The sequence below is a fragment of the Budorcas taxicolor genome, chromosome 15, assembly GCF_023091745.1.
Source record: "Budorcas taxicolor isolate Tak-1 chromosome 15, Takin1.1, whole genome shotgun sequence".
Lineage (NCBI taxonomy): Eukaryota > Metazoa > Chordata > Mammalia > Artiodactyla > Bovidae > Budorcas > Budorcas taxicolor.
The window spans coordinates 77,139,528-77,159,537 of NC_068924.1; the positions used below are offsets into that span (position 1 = coordinate 77,139,528).

The 20,010-nt window shown below is 35.7% G+C and overlaps 2 protein-coding genes across 2 annotated transcripts; one reads left to right on the top strand and one right to left on the bottom strand.

Moving 5' to 3' along the window:
- Nucleotides 1-1,635: 1,635 nt before the first annotated feature.
- Nucleotides 1,636-2,572, bottom strand: LOC128060912 (olfactory receptor 1052-like). The gene is given in 2 exon segments (XM_052653269.1): nt 1,636-2,274; nt 2,276-2,572. Coding segments are annotated over 2 exon segments (936 nt in total).
- A 12,883-nt stretch (nt 2,573-15,455) lies between these two features.
- On the top strand, nt 15,456-16,400 carry LOC128060255 (olfactory receptor 8K5). The gene has a single exon (XM_052652609.1). It carries the CDS (start codon nt 15,459-15,461, stop codon nt 16,398-16,400), a length of 942 nt encoding a protein of 313 aa, XP_052508569.1. The 5' UTR covers nt 15,456-15,458.
- The last annotated feature ends 3,610 nt before the right edge of the window (nt 16,401-20,010 follow it).

Genomic DNA, 20,010 nt, shown 5'->3' on the forward strand with positions numbered 1-20,010 from the left:
AGAAAGAAAATCACCAATACAGTATACTAACACATATATATGGAATTTAGAAAGATGGCAATGACGACCCTGTATGCAAGATAGCAAAAAAGACACAGATGTGTATAACGGACTTTTGGACTCAGAGGGAGAGGGAGAGGGTGGGATTATTTGGGAGAATGGCATTCTAACATGTATACTATTGTGTAAGAACGAAGTGCCAGTCTATGTCTGACGCAGGATACAGCATGCTTGGGGCTGGTGCATGGGGATGACCCAGAGAGATGTTATGGGGAGGGAGGTGGGAGGGGGGGCTCATGTTTGGGAACGCATGTAAGAATTAAAGATTTTAAAATTAAAACAAAAACAAAAACAAAAAAAAAAAAACCCTGATATTGGAAGGATGGCATGCGCCTTGCAAAATGTATGTGCAAAGACAACTACTTTTACAATATTTTGTTATTATCTTTCATAGGAAAGGTAAAAATTGCTTTTCCTGCTTTAAATCCTGTCATCCTTGCTAGCATATTGACAATGTCTTCATTGTCAAATATGAACTAGTGAATGTAAGCTTGTTTAACTATTTTAAACATTTTCTCATTTGTTTTAAAAATCCCAATCTGTATCTTTCTGATATCAGTAGTTAATAAAGACTCTAAAAATACAGAAAACTGTCCATAGTATAACTAATTTTTATTTTCAAAATTTATTGCAATATTATTCGCAGGACCTTTGGTAACAGATAATCACTTCTAAAATGATGGGGAGTTTTGAAGTTACATAATCAAGTAAACCATCATTACAGAATAGAAACTCTCATCCAGCAGTAACACCCATCATGTGATTTTAAAATTGCTAGAGATTTTTCTTTCTTTCTTTCTTTCTTTTTTTTTTAATCTTGGAAGAATATGAAGTAGGTTCTAAGAATCAGAGTTGAATGGGAAGGGTGCTGAAAGGGTGCTGAATTATATCTACTCTCAAATTCCAAATATGTATCTATCTTTATACTAGGCATTTTTTTTTTTAGGAAGAGAACATTACTGCAAACTGAAAATTACAACAGTGTCATTTTCCAACAACTCAACTTTTTTGTTGAGGTCATGGATGTCCAAGAACAGGAAGAAAAGTAAGAAAATCACTACTAGTTAGAAAATCTCATTTGGAATCATAGTCTCCTTTTTTGCTAATATAGGGATTTACCAATATTTAAAATTTTAATACAAGCTTTAAGAGGAAAATAAAGTGCCATGTATAAAATTATCTTAATTTTATGAGTCAATACATTTAAGTATTTTATAAAAATATTTAATTCTTTATATCTCCAATAGTATACACACATCCACAAAGTTTATTTTCCAAATTTCAGAGAAGATGTATGTAATTCTTTGAATTGATAAAATAAATTTGTTAAAATCATTTTATTAAAAATGATTAGTACAGATATTAATAACCTGAGTTTTTAGTTTGACTTTTTAAAAATTGACTTATGCATAAAATCACTTCTGATTTCTGGTCTCAGCTTCTCATGTGAAAAGGACTATATAGAATGAAATAATTTGTCCTATACTTAGAAGCTCTAGAATTCATTGAATTCGTGTGGATGTTGGTAAGGGAAGAATTGACTGACTGATTGCTATAGGGCTAAATAATGTGAAATTAGCATGACAAATGTTTTATTTCTATGACCCTTCTCACAGCACCCTTTACCTCTTTGTTTCTCAGACTGTAAATCAGTGGGTTTAACATGGGAATCACCAGTCTATAGAACACTGAAACCACCTTCTCTTGTTCTACAGAATACTGGGAACTTGGCTGAATGTAATTAAAACTCAAGGTGCTGTAGAATATGGTCACAGCGGTCAGGTGAGAGGCACAGGTGGAGAAGGCTTTCTGTCTGCCTGCTGCTGAGCGGATCCTCAGGATAGCAACAGCTACGAAGGTGTAGGAAATGATCACAATCAAGAGGGTGGCCACAGCAATGACTCCAGAGAAGGTTAGGAGCAACAGCTCGTTCATGGAGGTATCAGAACATGACAACTTCAGCAGTGGGGCGACATCACAGAAGTGACTGATGACATTGGACCTGCAGAAAGACAATCTCCCAAAGCTTATGGTGTGGGTCAGTGAATTGATCATTCCACCAACGAGTGATCCAGTGACCAGTCCCACAGACTTCCTCTTAGACATGGCTGCAGCGTAAAGCAAAGGGTTGACAATGGCCACATAACGGTCGTAAGCCATCACGGACAGCAAGAAGCCTTCTGTGGTGATGAACACCCCGAAAAACAAATGCTGCCACTATGCAGGCAGAGAAGGAGATGGTTTGCCTCACAACTAGGAAGCTGATCAGCAATTTTGGTCCAATCACAGATGAATAACAGGCATCCACAAATGAAAGGCAGCTGAGGAAAAAGTACATGGGTGTGTGGAGCTTGGGGGTGATTTGGATTAAGAAGATCATGCCCAGATTCCCCACCAAAGTAATAACATAAATCACCAGGAACAATACAAAAAGAATAACTTTCAGCTCAGCATTGTCTGTCAGTCCCAAAAGAATAAATTCAGTAACAACCGTAAAATTCTCTGCAGCCATTTAATTCCTTAATCTTGAAATCTGTAAGTAAAACAGATGTGGGGATTAGAATGTACACAGGAGAATCTGGTGTTTAATATTAAAGACTCAGAGAAATATATATACGCTTCTGTCCTTGGAAAAATAAATTATTTTGCCAAACCAAGCTTGATTAGACTGTTATTTATTTATTTTTTTCATTTAGTGCTAGTTATAATTCTATTCCATAAACAAATATATGAAAATTCATTTTGGCTCTCAAAAATCTAATTCTGTCTCCAAGTGCCTGCCTCTATGAGAAAGTGATACTAACTTGAGGGATACTGATGGAAAATATAAGGAATTCACAAAATTAAACTTAATCCTTCTTTAAAAGTCTTCATTTTTAAACGAGTAAATTACAAGAAGATCTTTAGTCAGCTGTACTATTATCTCCATTGTTAATCTATAAAAGCACTATGATATAGCCAGATAAAAGCAAAGCTGTGTGATGGAGTCCTGACCTCCAAAGATGCCATGATGCTCTTTAAGGTGCATAAATTTCTGGCCTCTTATGACACTTCCTTATAAGCATCACAGAGAGAGACCCTCAGTGAAATCACACAAGGCTGAGACTCAGAACATAGAAAATGAGGCTTTGTCTAAATGGAGCAGTTAAAAGATGTTATATATTACATGGGGCTTTTTAGCTACATCTGTTGTTATATAAATTTCTATACAGAATATTTAACTATTTATTATAAACATTCACATATAAACATATATATATATATGCATAGAAAAGATAAAATGTAAAATGTGGAATAACACAATCATTTATTGTTCTGGAATGTTTTTTGTTCATTTAATGTTCTGGAATGCCTTTATATAAGTCTATATATAAAATTGAAGTGTGGCTCAGTTGTGTCTGACTCTTTGCGACCCCATGGACTGTAGCCTACCATGTTCTTCCATCTATGGGATTTTTCCAGGCAGGAGTACTGGAGTGGGTTGCCATTTTCTTCTCCAGAGGATCTTCCTGACTCAGGGATCGAACCTGGGTCTCCCACATTGTAGGCAGATGCATGTATTTATATTTATATATGTGTATGTTGTGCTGTGTTTAGTCTTTCAGTTGTACCCAACTCTTTGTGAGCTCAGGGACTGCTGCCCACCAGTCTCCTCTGTCCTTGGCATTCTCCGAGCAAGAATACTGGAGTGGGTAGCCATTCTCTTCTCAACCCAGGGATTGAATCCGGGTCTCTCTCTCTCTCTCTCTCTCTCTCTCTATATATATATATATATATATACATATATATATATATACACACACACATATATATAACTATATATATATATATATATAAAACACTAATATATTTATTAGTAAAACAGCACTTTGAAATGAAAGTCACTCAGTCAAGCCTGACTCTTTGCAAGCCCAGGGAATGTATCCTGCCAGTCTCCTCTGTCCTTGGAATTCTCCAGGCAGGAATACTTGGGGGGGGGGGGTACCCCATTTTCTTCTTGACCAGGGATTGAATCCGGGTCTCCTGCACTGCAGGCAGAGTCTTCACAGTTTGAGCCACTAGGGAACACTGTGGTTTTCTCAATAAAGTTTCTATTTTTTAGGTAATTTGGTTACTTAGGCTTTTTAGTCTATTGCACCAGGCTTCTATGCTATGTGAGTGCTCTGCCATTTCCGACACTTTTCAACCCCATGGACTGTAGCCCACCAGGCTCCTCTGTCCATGGAATTTTCCAGACAAGAATACTGGAGGGAGTTGTCATTTCCTCCTCCAAGGACTCTTATGGATTCAGGGATGGAACCTGTGTTTCTTTTGCCTTCTATAGTGACAGGCAGATTCTTTACCACTGTACCACCTAGGAAGCCCCACTATGCTTATATAAGAATCAATACATCCATAAGAGGGTAGGGCTCTCCATATATTTTTAGATATAAAGAAATAAATACAATGATAAAATTTGGTTTATCTACGTCAACTCTATTAATTTATTTTAATAAATATTTCAACTGCCACAAAAGCGAAATAGTTGGCATCAGCCCAACCTACAATTAAAATATGTTGCTATCATTTATTGATTTATTGACTTTGGGAAAGTCATTTATCTTCTTTTATGCTAGTATAATCACACCTACATCACATGATTACTGAAAATAAGAGATACTATGGGAAAAATGCTAGGTTTTACTTTGAGTTAATAATAAGTGCACAAATTATAAGATAGATAAATAGGAAGGTGGGGAGATAAGTTAGTAGATAAGCAATATATTGACAGAGAATTGTAAGGTGAACAAATTTAATGGTCATGCAGATGAGTATAAATCATGAAAAAAGGTACAACACTGAATCTATTAACATTTCCCAAATTTGAAATCTTTAGTTCATTCTGTTTAAAAATACAATGAAATAGAAATGGATGTTTTAATATTTCCTTTCATAAATATGTAGCCTAGAAGTTTTCACAATTGCTAATACATTACTCAGAAACTATCAAAACATTTGCCAAAATGAATGAGTTCTTCAAACTGTAATGTTAAATCTAGACATTTCAAAACAAAATAGAACATTAGTTCATCCCATCTGAGCTATCTAATTCAGTAATTAGTAACTTTATATGAATGTTTAAACAGAAGTTAAACATAATAAAAATAGGTAAAATTCTACAGTCTGATTTAGTCTCAAGCGCTCAATAGTCATACATGACTATATAGCCACTATATTGATCAGTGCTAATACAGAACATTTCAGTCACTGCAGAAAGACTTGTATTGATTAGAGCTCTCATCTAACTCTCTAACTCATCTTTCTAAAGTATCAATTAAATAGCATTGTCTCAAGGAAAGATACTTTACAGATAGTTTTCATTGTAAGCATAATTAAAAAGGATTTCCAAATGGAATTTAAAAATTAAATTATATTTCTCATCAGGCATGCCTATCCCTGTAAAACATAAGACAATATTGTGAATAAAACTAGATGATACAGGTGGAGTGGATAGAGCTAAGTTGGTTTAAATGACCTCTAATATTCTTAACATTCATGATTCTATCAGATTTAAAACAGTCTAAGTGATCTATTAAAATATGGGGAAAATTTAAAAACAAAAGAAAGAAGTCAATTATTGTAAAATAAATTCAACTTACCAAAAGAAAATATTTTAAAATTTCAGCTTTAGAAACTTCATGTTGTTTTCCATGTTTTCTTTTTTACAAAACTTTATTAAAAAAAATAATTAAAAGTATATGATGAAGATGATATCTCCAAGTAAAACAACGGAAGGCAAATCATCATTAATACACAATAAATAGAGTAACAAAGTAACAAATTTTTAACATTTTTTATTTTTGCTCTAAAAGAACAAATTTGAATAGAAGGTATAACTAAATATATATATACAGGCACTTTTACATCAGCTTCTAATGAGTTCTATTACAGCTTAAATGTTACAAAGTTAACAAATGAAACCTTGGGAAACACAGTTCTTAAAGGACTTTACATTTTCCCCTGATTCATAGATGTCCCTAAAGTGTGTAATTAACTAAAACACTATAAAGAATTTAAATCTTCAAGCTTGGAGGATTCTTGAATTCAGTAAAATTTAAAAAGAAAAATAATGGAAAGAATTTACTCCACAGAACAGAGATTTACCTAAATGATAAATGGTCAGGTGTCACTAGGCTTGTTATGCAGATATGTAAGATAAGGAAACTGAAAACACAGTTAATTTTAAAGAATCTTTAAAAGCATCATACACAGAGAGAGAATAAAAAAGTGAATTTTTGGTGGTTAGATTGCCAATCTCTATTTTCAGTTTAACTTGGAAACTGAGTTCAAAAGAATCCTTCTAGAACTCTGGTGAAAATTCAAGGCTTACAGTCATCAAACTGTTTACTGAAGAACGACATATTCTAGGCATCATTTACAAACAGAGATAAATGGGTTATCAAAAATGGTTTAATCTTCATTTTTAGAAAGATTGGAGAATAAATATACTCCCAAAGACACTTAGATTATATAAAAATCTATAATTAAAATAGAACGTTGAGTTTAAAATCGATAATTTAAATAAAGAAATGGATAATCACCATGGGGAGAAATGAGAGAATACTCAAATTAGACAAGTAGGAAAATTGGTAGGATGCATTTCCCCAGGGCTTTTGTCAATCTCTGTAACAAGAATATTGGATTTTAATAAATCTGTTGCTAAAAATAACTGAAACATTAGAGACAGACATGTAACAAAAGTTTTCAGATATTTGACAACTGGTGGCCCATGACAGAAGGATTGTGATTACTGGCCCCTGGTATGGAATGATTGTGCGGCACATGAAGAACATAACAGTCATGTAGAGAGGAAGACACTGAGTCAGGTCAGGAAGGCTACAGTGCCTGGAATACGCAGGGCTGAGCACTGGAGTGGAGACACCGAAGCAAAATGATTTCACATCACCATGAAGTTGGCTGGTGACATTTCCTATGGCTTCTAAATTGCAGCTATTGAGATTGTATAAAGCCAAGCCAAGAATGGGCTTCCCTCATAGCGCAGTTGGTAAAGAATTGGCCTACAATGCAGGAGACCTGGGTTCGATTCCTGGGTAGGGAAGATCCCCTGAAGAAGGAAACAGCAACCCACTCCAGGATTCTTGCCTGGAGAATCCCATGGGCAGAGCAGCCTGATGGGCTACAGTCCATGGGGGTCACAAGAGTAGGACACGATTTAGTGGCTAAAGAGAAATCTAGAACAGCTACTAACAAAAAAAGGAACTGCAAGGAATTTGTACCTTGAAAACTACCAGTTCTCATAGGGTTAGGATACATTCAAATTTGTCAAATCTTACTGAAGAATGTCATTGAACATCTAGGGCTTTCCATAAAGACAGCTGAAGAGAGAACTTGCCCCAAAGGAAATAATCTGCTAAATTCCATCTAACAGAACTCAACATTAACTCTCAAAAGGATTATGCAGGTGAGCAAGCAAATAAACTGACTGGCAAAACAAATCCCAACACTTTGAAGATAGAATAAAAACAAAAACAAAAACTATGGACTCAACTGAAAAATGTACTGAATGTCCAGCATCCAAAGAAATATCTGCAAGTTGAAGAGAAAATGTTATCCATAACCATGAGAAATATGTCACCATTTCTAGATCCTGGAATAACAGATGAGAGAATAAGTGGTGTAAGGGTTAGTCACTCAGTCGTGTCCAACTCTTTGCCACCCCATAGACTGTAGCCCTCCAGGCTCCTCTGTCCATGGAATTTTCCAGGCAAGAATACTGGAGTGGGTGGCCATTTCCTTCTTCAGGAGACCTTCCCAACCCAGGGATCATGTGTCTCCTGCGCTGCAGGGAGATTCTTTACCATCCGAGCCACCAGGGAAGCCCCAGAATAGGTAAACAAGGACTTTAAAAGCAGTAGCAAATATTTTAAGAATTCGAAGGCAAATATAAATATGAAAATTAGAACTGAGAGTTATAATAGAAAACCAAATTGAGTCACTAGGATTCAGTAGAGTATCAAGAATGAACATTTTACTCTGTATTTGTTAAAAGCAGATTAAACATCGAAGAAATAACTTAGTGAAAAAGACACAAAACAACAGAACTCTCTACATTTAAGTACCGAGAGATAAATGGAAATCACTAAAAAGTTAGACACTTGACAAGCCTAAGTAAAATACATTATACATATTAAAAAAAGAATAATAAACACTGACTTTGTGAAAAATAATGCACACTAAAAGAAAATGAACAAACATTTAACAACACTGGAAAAATAGCAAACAATAATTTTATATCAGACAAAAACACAACCTAGAAATTTAAAGAAAGACACGTTTTCCTTATCTGCTTCTGGCAATCACCAGGTAAAATTTGATAAGATATCACATCACAGTTAAAAACTTTGAGAAAAAAGAAATAGCCAACCTTGAAAGTACTGGAGACAGAAAATTAAGCAAGTTATGAAAGGCATTAGACATTCATTAATGGAACAAGTGATGTTATCCTTTTACAAATTCTATTTTGAGAAGGGCTTGATCTTGCAACAAATGATTACCCTGTAAATAGCCCACAGTCTTTCTGAGCTGAACAACAAAAGAGACAGAATTGGGACAAACATAGTCAAAGGGAAGAAATGAGAGAGAGATGAATTCTAGGAAGGAGAGAGCCAGGGAAGGGGAGATTAATATCCTGTGTAAAAACATTGTCCAGTTCACTGATCCTGAAACATGAACGTGTGGTGCAGACTCTATATGCTAGACAGAGCTAAAAATATGAAGTAATATTTGTATTACAACCCATGAGACAGAGTTTGAGTCAAAGCATTTCAGTTTTCTGCTAAAAGAAAAAGGAAAAAATAAAATCAACTCTCTTAAGATAAGGACAACAATATTCAGACATAGCAGGATATTACAATATCCAAGATAAAGTCAAAAATTTCTTGACACGCAAATGTGCAAGAAAATTAGGACAAGCCTTGAAAGGGCAGCAGAAATTGGTTCTTTGCTCTTTTTCTCCCTTCTCAGTCTTTAGATAGTTCTGTATAGTTTGAGTGGTGGCTTTAACTTTCCCATTTCCCCTTCCCGTTTCATTCCCAAATCTCTTTTATATCTGAGTGGCTTCCCTGGCAGCTCAGTGGTAAGGAATCTCACCTGCAAGGCAGAAGACACAGGAAATTCAGGGCTTTGGGAAGATCCCCTGGAGGAGGGCATGGCAGCCCACTCCAGTATTCTTGCCTGGAGAATCCCATGGACAGAGGAGGCTGGCCACTACAGTCCATGGGTTGCAAAGAGTCCCAGAGGGCTGAAGCCACTGAGCACATAGGAGCAAAGGTGGGAGAGGGTTTTCTGCCCTCCCTAGTGGGAGCACAATTCTTCTTTGTGTCACTGCAGGACCCTGGCCAAATAACTAATAAAACAGTAAAACATATAGAGGAAAATCTGAATAAGCAGTTTTATTTAGCACAGATATAAAAGTTCAAAAAAATATATTGATCAGAAAGAAAAACAACCAAATTAAAATGAACCAAAAGGTAGATGCTTCAAAAGGAAGTGTATGAAAGACTCATATTTTATACAGAAAAGTGTTTATTATTATTAGTCTTCAAGCAAAAAAAGATCACAATGAAATAATTTTCACTAATTTCTATTTCAAAAATTTAAAACTTCTACATGAAATATTGGCACAGATTCTCAGAAAATGGGACTCTCATGGATATTTGTTGGTAACGTAAAAGGCTGCAATAAGCTTGGAAGGCTTCAAATTTCTTATAAGCTTAAATATTCATTTATCCTGTGATCCAGTAATTTCACCCTTAGATCTAACCATGAGAAATTAACTCATCCGTCCACAAACATATTTAAATGGAAATGTTTATACTAAGCTTTTTATAATAACCCCAAACACTAATATTCATCCATGACTAAAGAATGGTGGCCCATGCATGTATTGGGATTTAATCTAGCTATAAAAATCACAACATAGATAAATGTCAAAATCACTATATGAAGTGAAAGATACCGTATTAACAGTATGTATTGCATTACTCTACTTACATGAAACTCAGGAACAGGGAAAATAAGTTTATGGAAACAAACCAGAGCAGCAGTTGCTGGAGGTGGGAGGATTTTGTTTGAGGTGCCAAGGGGAGAGGAACATTTCTACATTGGAAATGGTCTAGATAAAGGATATAAAGCATCAGAAAAATTTCTTTGGGACTGAAAGTGTTCTATGTATTGTTTTAGGTATTAGGAACAAATAAAACAGTTTTCAGAACATATCCATTTGTACAATTTAGATCCATCTTTAACTGTATATGAGTTTCCCTCAATTATTGTATCTACAGACATCATAGAGGAAGATGGCATGGGTAAAATATTATGAGAAGGAATATAATATTTTATGTGAGTTTTTTTCTTGATGAGGTTGTACTGAACATTATCCAAGCATGGTTGAATCTCAGCTCAGGCAGCACTATGGTTGAGACGATCGTCACAGTAAGATACTGCATCTCAGTTTGTTATGGTTGGTCATATGGAACGACAAGACAAGAATATATTATCCACTTAAAGATGAGGGTTTAATTTCAAATCGTCTAGTTATCAATTATATGACTTTGGTCTAATTATCTGGTTCTCCAAAACTTGATGTCCTCTGAATATGGAAATAATACCTATCTCACATAGATTAAATGATATATTTTTAACCCAGTGTTCACTACATACTTTTACTTGACTAACACATTTAAAGAAAAAAAAAAGGATGTGATGATGATAATGCCATTTAGAATTTATCATGGGCTTTGTAATTGTACCAGTTTTACTGGAATAAAGCTGATTGAAGAATCTTTCGTTGCTACTTCAATCATTGACTCTGTGTGAGGGGATACGTATTTTTACAGAGCTCTCCGAGAACTGTACAGACCCTTTATGCTGCTTGCTTTCTTTCCTTGAATTATCCCTTACACTTTTTTTTTCTTTCAATTGGGAATATGCAGAACATTCTGAATAATTAGCAGTCACCACAGGCAGTTTTTAATAAATGCTCAGATGATTTAGGTGTAATCGTCTGAATAAATTATACTACTTCCTCTGGGATCATCACAGAGGGAGAGAAAAGTCATATATTCTCCCTACCCAAACAAAAAGTAATTTTGGAGAAGAAAATCCAATTCTTCATTAAAGGTGAGTGGATAGAAGTGGTCGATTTTGCTTAGCACCTGGATGTTGGTCATTTCCTAAGTTTTCTGGCCTCTGACCATGGACTCTTAGGACTCTTAATGGTCACTGAGCGCTAGTTCTTTACATGACAAAAACATTATTATCTCCCTTTTTATCTGGAGTAGTATGAACTTTTTAGAGTAGTAGATCCTATGAATTGACTAGAAGTAATATATCCACTGATTTCTGAAATGTGAAAGTGCATTTGGATATTTTATGGGATGAAAAAGTTAGAAATATCTGAAAAAATCATCACTGATTGAATCTCTTAATAGATTCTCATTAGAATCTATTAAGATTAAGATTTATTTAGATAAGATGTAGGATGCCCAGTTACATCTGAATTTTAGATGAAATATTTTTTAGTAGGTGTCTTTTGTACTATTTGATCATTATTCATATAAACATATACAATGCAATATTTAAAAAGAATATATTAAATTATGTATTATATATTATAATATATATTTTTAAAATTTGCAATATTTTAAGTGAAAACAATTTTAATATAACGATATAAGTCTTTAAGGCACTTCCCTGGTGTTTCATATGGTAAAGAATCTGCCTACAATGCAGGAGGGTTTGATCTCAGAGTTGGGAAGATCCTCTGGAGAAGGGAATGGCTACCCACTCCAGTATTCTTTCCTGGAGAATTCCACAGACAAAGGAGCCTGGCAGCCTATAGTCCTTGGGCTTGCAAAAAATCGGACACAAGTAAGTGACTAAGAGTTTCAAGTCCTTATATATAAAGATAAACCATAAGTATTTTACATTTTTTAGTTGTCTGCTTTTCCCCCATACTGGTTGCTTACTACTTGATTTGTGTTTTTTGTTTGCTTGTTTGTTTTCAGGAAAGGCTTTACAAACTGGAAAAAAAAAAAAAAATGACTGGCAAATAAACAGAATGATTTAAGAGTTACCAAGAAAGCCCTGACCCTCAGATAGCTCCTAACTTCTATCATTATGTCTGAAGATTGAAAAGGCAGTTATTCTTTTGCATAATTTTTGCATTTTGTATGCCTTAATTCCCTAAATGAAAGTGTATGAAATGCTGCATCAAAATGACTGGAGATATTCTTTCCTGAAATAGAAGAATGGACAGGATATCAAAACCTCTTTAAGATTCTAGCATCTGCTATTTCTATAGAAATGAGGTTGTTGGATCATATGGGGAACTTTTAATCAACAAGTATAAAATTACAATTTTGCAAGATGAATAGATAAAGATATGCTGTACACCATTGTGTACACAGTTAATAATACTGTATTGTACACTTCAAAGTATTTTAATGGGGTAAATTCTCATACTAGAATGAGCAGGGTAAAAGAATCAAGACATCTTCAGAGGGAGGTAATCGCTGACTCTGGAGATCAACTCAGTAAACACTAAAATAATTCTTGGCAAACACTGAAGACTTCAAAGGGTACTGGAATTTTGGATTGTCTTAACTTAGTTATGACCAACCTAGACAGCATATTAAAAACCAGAGATGTTTTGCCAACAAAGGTCCATCTAGTCAAGGCTATGGTTTTTCCAGTAGTCATGTATGGATGTGAGAGTTTGACTATAAAGAAAGCTGAACACCGAAGAGTTGAAGCTTTTGAACTGTGGTGTTGGAGAAGACTCTTGAGAGTCCCTTGGACTGCAAGGAGATCCAACCAGTCCATCCTAAAGGAGACCAGTCCTAAGTGTTCATTGGAAGGACTGATGTTGAAGCTGAAACTCCAATACTTTGGCCACCTGATGTGAAGAGCTGACTCATTTGAAAAGACCCTGATGCTGGGAAAGATTGAAGGCAGGAGGAGAAGGGGTTGACAGAGGATGAGATGGTTGGATGGCATTCACCGACTCAATGGACATGAGTTTGAGTAAACTCCGGGAGTTGGTAATGTACAGGGATCACAGAGTTGGACAAGACTGAGCAACAGAACTGAACTGAACTCAGTGTGTCTCGCATTCTGCAGGAAAGCCTTGAGAGTAGAGTCTGAAACATTGGGTTCTTATTTTTAAAATGAGAAGGGGCCTGAAAGCAGAATGGGATTCAATGGGGAATCCGCAGACGACAATCTAGGAGAAAGGGGTAGAAATGGCTCAGCAATCTCCAGTATGCCATCCCTAGTCTTAGAATCAAACTGGCTAAATCAATACTAAAAACTACAAAGTACCACTGAGTGGCTTCAGACTCCAGCTAACCTTCTGGTCAGCTTTGTAAGGGAGCAATATTTAACCCCCCAGCCCCCAAAATGTCTCTTTGGCATGTGGATTATTTCCAGCTGAAAACAATCAAGATCCAGAAGACTCCAGAATAATTTTTAATCTTCCCCCTGATTGTCTAAAAGATAGTAGATAAAGGGCTTGTTGATATCTGCAGAGAAAGTCAGCTAGGTGTAGTCAGGGAAACGCAGGCAGAGCCGAGAGATCCAAGTCCATTATGTACCACTCTCTCTATCAGACCCAGCAGATATCAGTTTATCAAGCATTTGTTTTTCCATCTCCATGCGAATTCCCTCCTGCTCCTTGGAAGTCCCAAACCACTACCCTCAACATCCGCTTTTGTCTCTAGCTGAAGACAGTATTTAAGGTAAAGACTTTGGCCATTTTGATGAGCTACTCAGTTTTCCTGAGTTGCTTCCATGTATACATGTTATACAACTTGTATTTGATTTCTTCCTGCAAATGTGTCTGATGGCAATTTAATTCTCAGACTCACCAACCAGCCAAAAGAACTTAGGAAGATGGTAGAAGAGAATTATTTCCTCTCTGACAGCTCTGATGAAATAAAAATGCACATTCTAAGGCAAGTCAGAGAAATGTGTGCATAATTTTTCTTTCTCTTCCTTTGGCATCCTCTCTCCCCTCTGCTGTGCACTGTGTATCTCTATTATGCCTCAACCAAATTTCCCATCAGCAGAAATGTCTACTGCAAAACAAAGAGACAAATTCTCCTAGCATCAGCAACATGAATCCTTAGGAAATAACCTTCCTTCTTGTAAGGGGCTAGCCATGATGACCCCTGACCCACCACTAACTGTACATGTAGAGCTGGTCTGTTTACACTGTCAAAAATACATCATTCAATGAACAGCTCTTCGTCTCAGAAAATTACTTGACTGTGCTTTGACCTTTAAAAGATAGAACAATTCCAGAGCTTTCTGAGAGGCTGTTTCTGGGTTATAATCCTTAGTTTTGTTCAAATGAAATCTTCTATTTAATTCTTAGATCAACTGATTAATTTTTTCATCAGCGGATTCCAGAAGTTTCACCTGGTATAAGTTTCCATCTTGGCCCATTTGGATTTCTCAGGCAAAAGTTGAGCATTCTATTACTATTAATAATTCTAGCCTTTATTTTGTCTGATTGAGATTTTTGAACTCGAATTACTCCTCCAATTAAAAGTCATGCTTACAGAGTTCCAGATTTTGTTGAAGGAGAAACTGAAAGAAAGGCAATCCAGATGGATTAAGCTAAGAGAAGTTCTAATTGTTTTTACTGATGGGTGATTTAGTCACTAAGTATCTGACTCTTTGTGACCCCCTGGACTGTAGCCCACCAGGCTCCTCTGCCCATGGGATTTTCCAGGCTAGAATACTGGCGCGGGTTGCCATTTCCTCCTCCAGAGCATCTCCTCCACCCAGGGATCGATCCTGGGTCTTCTGCATTGCAGGCAGATTCTTTACCAATTGAGCCACCAGGGAAGCCCATGTAAATTTTATGAAATGCAAGAGGCAGCGCTTAACACTGAGACATTTTAAAAATCATGGTGCTGTGCTTTGTATTGTACAAGTGTACAATATATGCTGTGCTGTGCAATTTGAGAAGTCCAAAAGAATTCTCAGATGAAAGTGGAAGTGTACTAAAGGAAAATGTGATATCCTGTATAGATGAAATAAAGTCTATATTTCTATATTAATAGCTATATGGTAATTTAAATCAATGGATATTTTCCAAATATCACTGACTATTTAATTTGTAGTAACAGTGCATGTGATTTCTCAGGATTTCCTTTTTTTGGAAAGTAGAAGATTCTGTCCTTAATTTTAGTTTCAAAATAAGATATTGAAATTATTTTTCTATCCCTTGTCATGAAATAAAATATTTACTCTCTCTAAAAATATCATACTTAATTAAATGACATTATGGGAAAACTCACATTTCTTTCCAGAAAAGCTAACTGGACTAAATGGACCAACAGAATCGATCAGCACTGACTGAATTCATTCTGATGGGGGTCACAAAGCAGCCTGAGCTTCAGGTTCCCCTTTTTGGGGTCTTCCTCATCATCTACACAATCACAGTGGTGGGAAATCTGGGCATGATCATCATAACTCAAGTGGATTCCCGGCTACACAAACCTATGTACTTTTTTATCAGACACCTGGCTTTCATTGATCTTGGCAATTCTACTGTCATTTGTCCCAAGATGCTGGTGAATTTTGTTGTGGATCAAAATACCATTTCCTATTATGCATGTGCCACACAGTTGGCTTTCTTCCTTATGTTCATTATCAGTGAATTTTTTATCTTGTCAGCCATGGCCTATGACCGCTACTTGGCTATCTGCAACCCTCTGCTGTACAATGTTATCATGTCCCAGAGACTTTGTCTTATGCTGGTAGGCATTCCCTACCTCTACAGTACCTTTCAGGCCCTCATGTTTACTATTAAGATTTTTACATTGACTTTTTGTGGCTCTAATGTCATCGGTCATTTCTACTGTGATGATGTTCCCTTGTTGCTTATGCTCTGCTCAAATGCACAAGAAATAGCGTTGTTGATCATACTGTTTTCAGCATTTAATTTGATCTCTTCCCTCCTGGTCATCCTAATGTCCTACATACTGATCCTGATAGCCGTATTTCAAATGCGTTCTGCAGAGAGCAGGAAAAAAGCTTTCTCCACATGTGGTTCTCATCTGATGGTGGTGGTTGTGTTCTATGGGTCTCTACTATTTATGTATATGAAGCCCAACTCCACTCACTCTTTTGATACAGATAAAATGGCCTCTGTGTTTTATACTTTAGTGATTCCCATGCTTAACCCCTTCATCTACAGCTTAAGGAACAAAGAAGTAAAAAGTGCCTTCCAAATGGTCTTAAAGAATAAGTGCAAACTTTGTATCTAATATCCAATAATGAAATAAGAAATAGTATTTTAATAAACTATGATTAAGGCATATGTCACTTCAGAACAAAAGCTCATTAAAATACACACAGAAATAGATTGTTTCCTTTGTATTCAGTACAGTTAATTTTCATCCTTTAAATCTCAATGAAATCTCACTCCCTTCCCCACATTCCTTGCTGTTGATTCTATGTTTCTTTTAACAATTCAACAGAACCCTGAATCTATCCCAAAGGAAGCTCTTATTAAACTCTACTTAGTAAACTATGTGTTTGTTTCTGCCAAGCTTTTTGTTTGTTTTCTAGGAAGATGTCCTTTCAAACATTTTGCACTGTATTTCCTAACATAAACAACTGTGTGTAGATCGAGTGAATCTCTTACATTCAGCAGACATTTGGATCACAATTTAAAAAAAAAATCATTCTACTTATCTCAACCTTTGGGAAATTTAATCCATTTTCCTTTTTTTTAAAGACCTATTTATTAATTAAACTATTAATAATAAGAATAACAAATCGATTACACAAGGTAATTACATTACAAGATTTTCTTGCGTATGTGACTGAAACTAATTCGGGCATGCCTTCAGTGAAAGGCCACAAGTCTGTTAAAATAATGATCATGGGATTGTGAGCTAAACAATCCAAGAGATCACACAGAACAGAAAGATATCAGTGTTCCAAAAAGCCAGAGAGTGGAATCCTCATTCCACACCTGGGCATCCAGTAGAGATCTCAGAGGTATAATAAAAGCTACTTTAGACTCACATAGTTTGAAAACAAGTCTCAAAAGAAGCTAGTTGATCCTTGTTTAAAACATTTAAAAAAATCCAACATTTAAATAAAATAAAACATTAAAAAAAATCCAAAAGTCTACAAGCAATAAATGGTGGAGAGGGTGTGAAGAAAAGGGAACCCTCTTACACTGTTGGTGGGAATGCACACTAGTACAGCCACTATGGAGAACAGTGTGGAGATTCCTTTAAAAACTGCAAATAGAACTGCCTTATGACCCAGCAATCCCACTGCTGGGCATACACACTGAGGAAACCAGAATTGAAAGAGACACCTGTACCCCAATGTTCATCGCAGCACTGCTTATAATAGCCAGGACATGGAAACAACCTAGATGTCCATCAGCAGATGAATGGATAAGAAAGCTGTGGTACATATACACAATGGAGTATTACTCAGCCATTAAAAAGAATACATTTGAATCAGTTCTAATGAGGTGGATGAAACTGGAGCCTATTATACAGAGTGAAGTAAGCCAGAAAGATAAACACCAATACAGTATACTAACACATATGTATGGAATTTAGAAAGATGGTAATGATAACCCTGTATGCGAGACAGCAAAAGACACAAAGATGTATAGAACAGTCTTTTGGACTCTGGGAGAGGGCGAGGGTGGGATGATTTGGAAGAATGGCATTGAAACATGTATAATATCATATAAGAAACTATTCTCCAATCTAGGTTCCATGCAGGGTGCAGGATGCTTGGGGCTGGTGCACTGGGATGACCTGGAGGATGGTGGGGGTGGGGGAGCGAAGGTGGGAGGGGGGGTTCAGGATTGGGAACACGTGTACACCCGTGGTGGATTCATGTTGATGTGTGGCAAAACCAATACAATATTGTAAAGTAAAAAACAAAAACAGTTAACATTCTTTTCGGAAGACAACAGGAAATTGCAGCACTCATTATTCTGTATTTCTTCACAGTATTTAGCATCTAGTCACAAATACTAGACAAATGTGAAAGCAGGAACATGTGACCCCCACCCAGGAGATAATTAGAACAGATCCTGAAATGTCAGTGAAGGTATAATTAACAGGCAAGGACTTTAAAATGTATTATAAATATGCTCTATATACCGAATCATTTAATAAAAACACTAAATTTAGGAACAAAGTATTTATTGAATTAGTGTGACAGCATATTGTGTATTGAAAAAGAAATGATGGTTACACTTAAACACATCACAATAATGGTACTCAAAGAGAAAAGCTAAAATACTGGATAAACACCACGAAAATAGTTTCAGTGATCTGTAGAACAATAGCAACCTAAATACTGTATATTCAAGTGTAGAAAAGTGGAAAGAAGAAATTACATATGATTGAAAAATCAATAAGAGAAATATTGGCCAGAATTTTTTCCAAACATTAAAAAAGATAACCCTAAGATATAAAGAGCTAAAATAATTCTAAGCAGGATAAACAGAAAGGAAATTACACCAAAGCATGTCATGTTAAGTTTCTGAAAACTGAAGATGAAAGCATTAATAAAGTAGAAATGAAAGATATAGATGAAGATGAACAGATAAATAAAAGAGTTATCACTGATCATTTTGCAGAAACAATATATCATAAAACATTGTTTTGTGTCAACCTACAATTTTATATCCTTAAAAAACATTCTTGGTTAACAAATGCTATGTTATCAAATATTGCATAATCTTTTTCTACAAAGTCATTTTTCATTTACTCATACACTGTGTGCATGTGTAACATATCTAATATGTGCATTAAATTGTGTAACTGAGATACTGACAAAAGTATATTTATGTTTTCCAATGTTTAGTGATATTGCCTAGTTTGTTCAATTAGACCAGGGAATGAAATACTTTTGATTTTTCCTAATGAGACATATGGAGAATAACTAACAGATATCCAGGGCACTCTCCCTAAGGTAATTATGTTCAATGTTTTGTTTTTTTTTTTAATTTTTGAATCAGATCTAAATTTTAACAAAATGAGTCTCAAAGGGATAGAAAAACACTTTAAAACATTCTGCAATAAACAGGGAGGATTGAAACAGTAGCAAGTCAACGCAAATTCTTCAGTAAGGTAAGTAGAAAACACTGGCCTGCACGTTTCTCAGGGCATACAGCTCAAACCCGATCATCACCATAGATCTTGAAGGCATTATGCTCTGCAAAACTGTTTCTTCCCTTTCAGCATACTTTTCTGATCAACAAGATTAATGTATGGGACAGACCTTTTGTATGGTTTCTGATGCAATGCATTTAGACTATCGTAGCTTTCCAAATGAACTTAAAGCTCTCCCATCTATTTTAACAAGCATCTTCCTCTATCCTTGCTTACCGGGTGCCTCCCCTTCTCCATTGTTCATTGCCTGTGTATTCAGGATGACCATGATAGAACAGAAGAATGCCATGTTTGTGAGAATATATTCTGAAGAAAGTTAATTTTGTTGGAATCCTAATTCTGCCAGTTATTGTCTGGGTGATCTTGATTAAGCTATTTTATTCTTGACATGTAAATGGATTATGCTCATATAGTTGACCCTTGAACAACATGTTTTGGACTATATGGGTACACTTATATGCAGATCTTTTTTTTTTTCTTTTCCTTAGCAATTATACCACTATGTTTACCAGTGATGGCTGGCCAGATCTACAGATAGAGTATCCCCAGTGGATAAGGGAAGTGGACTATGGGACTTTAGTGTCTGTAGATTTTATCTTCAGTGGATGCTGGAAACAATTCCCCACAAGTACCAGGGACAACTGTGCTATTTATTTTCGAGAGTTATTGTGTGAATCATGTGAATTAATACATGCAAAGTCCCTGGCAAATTTTCAGT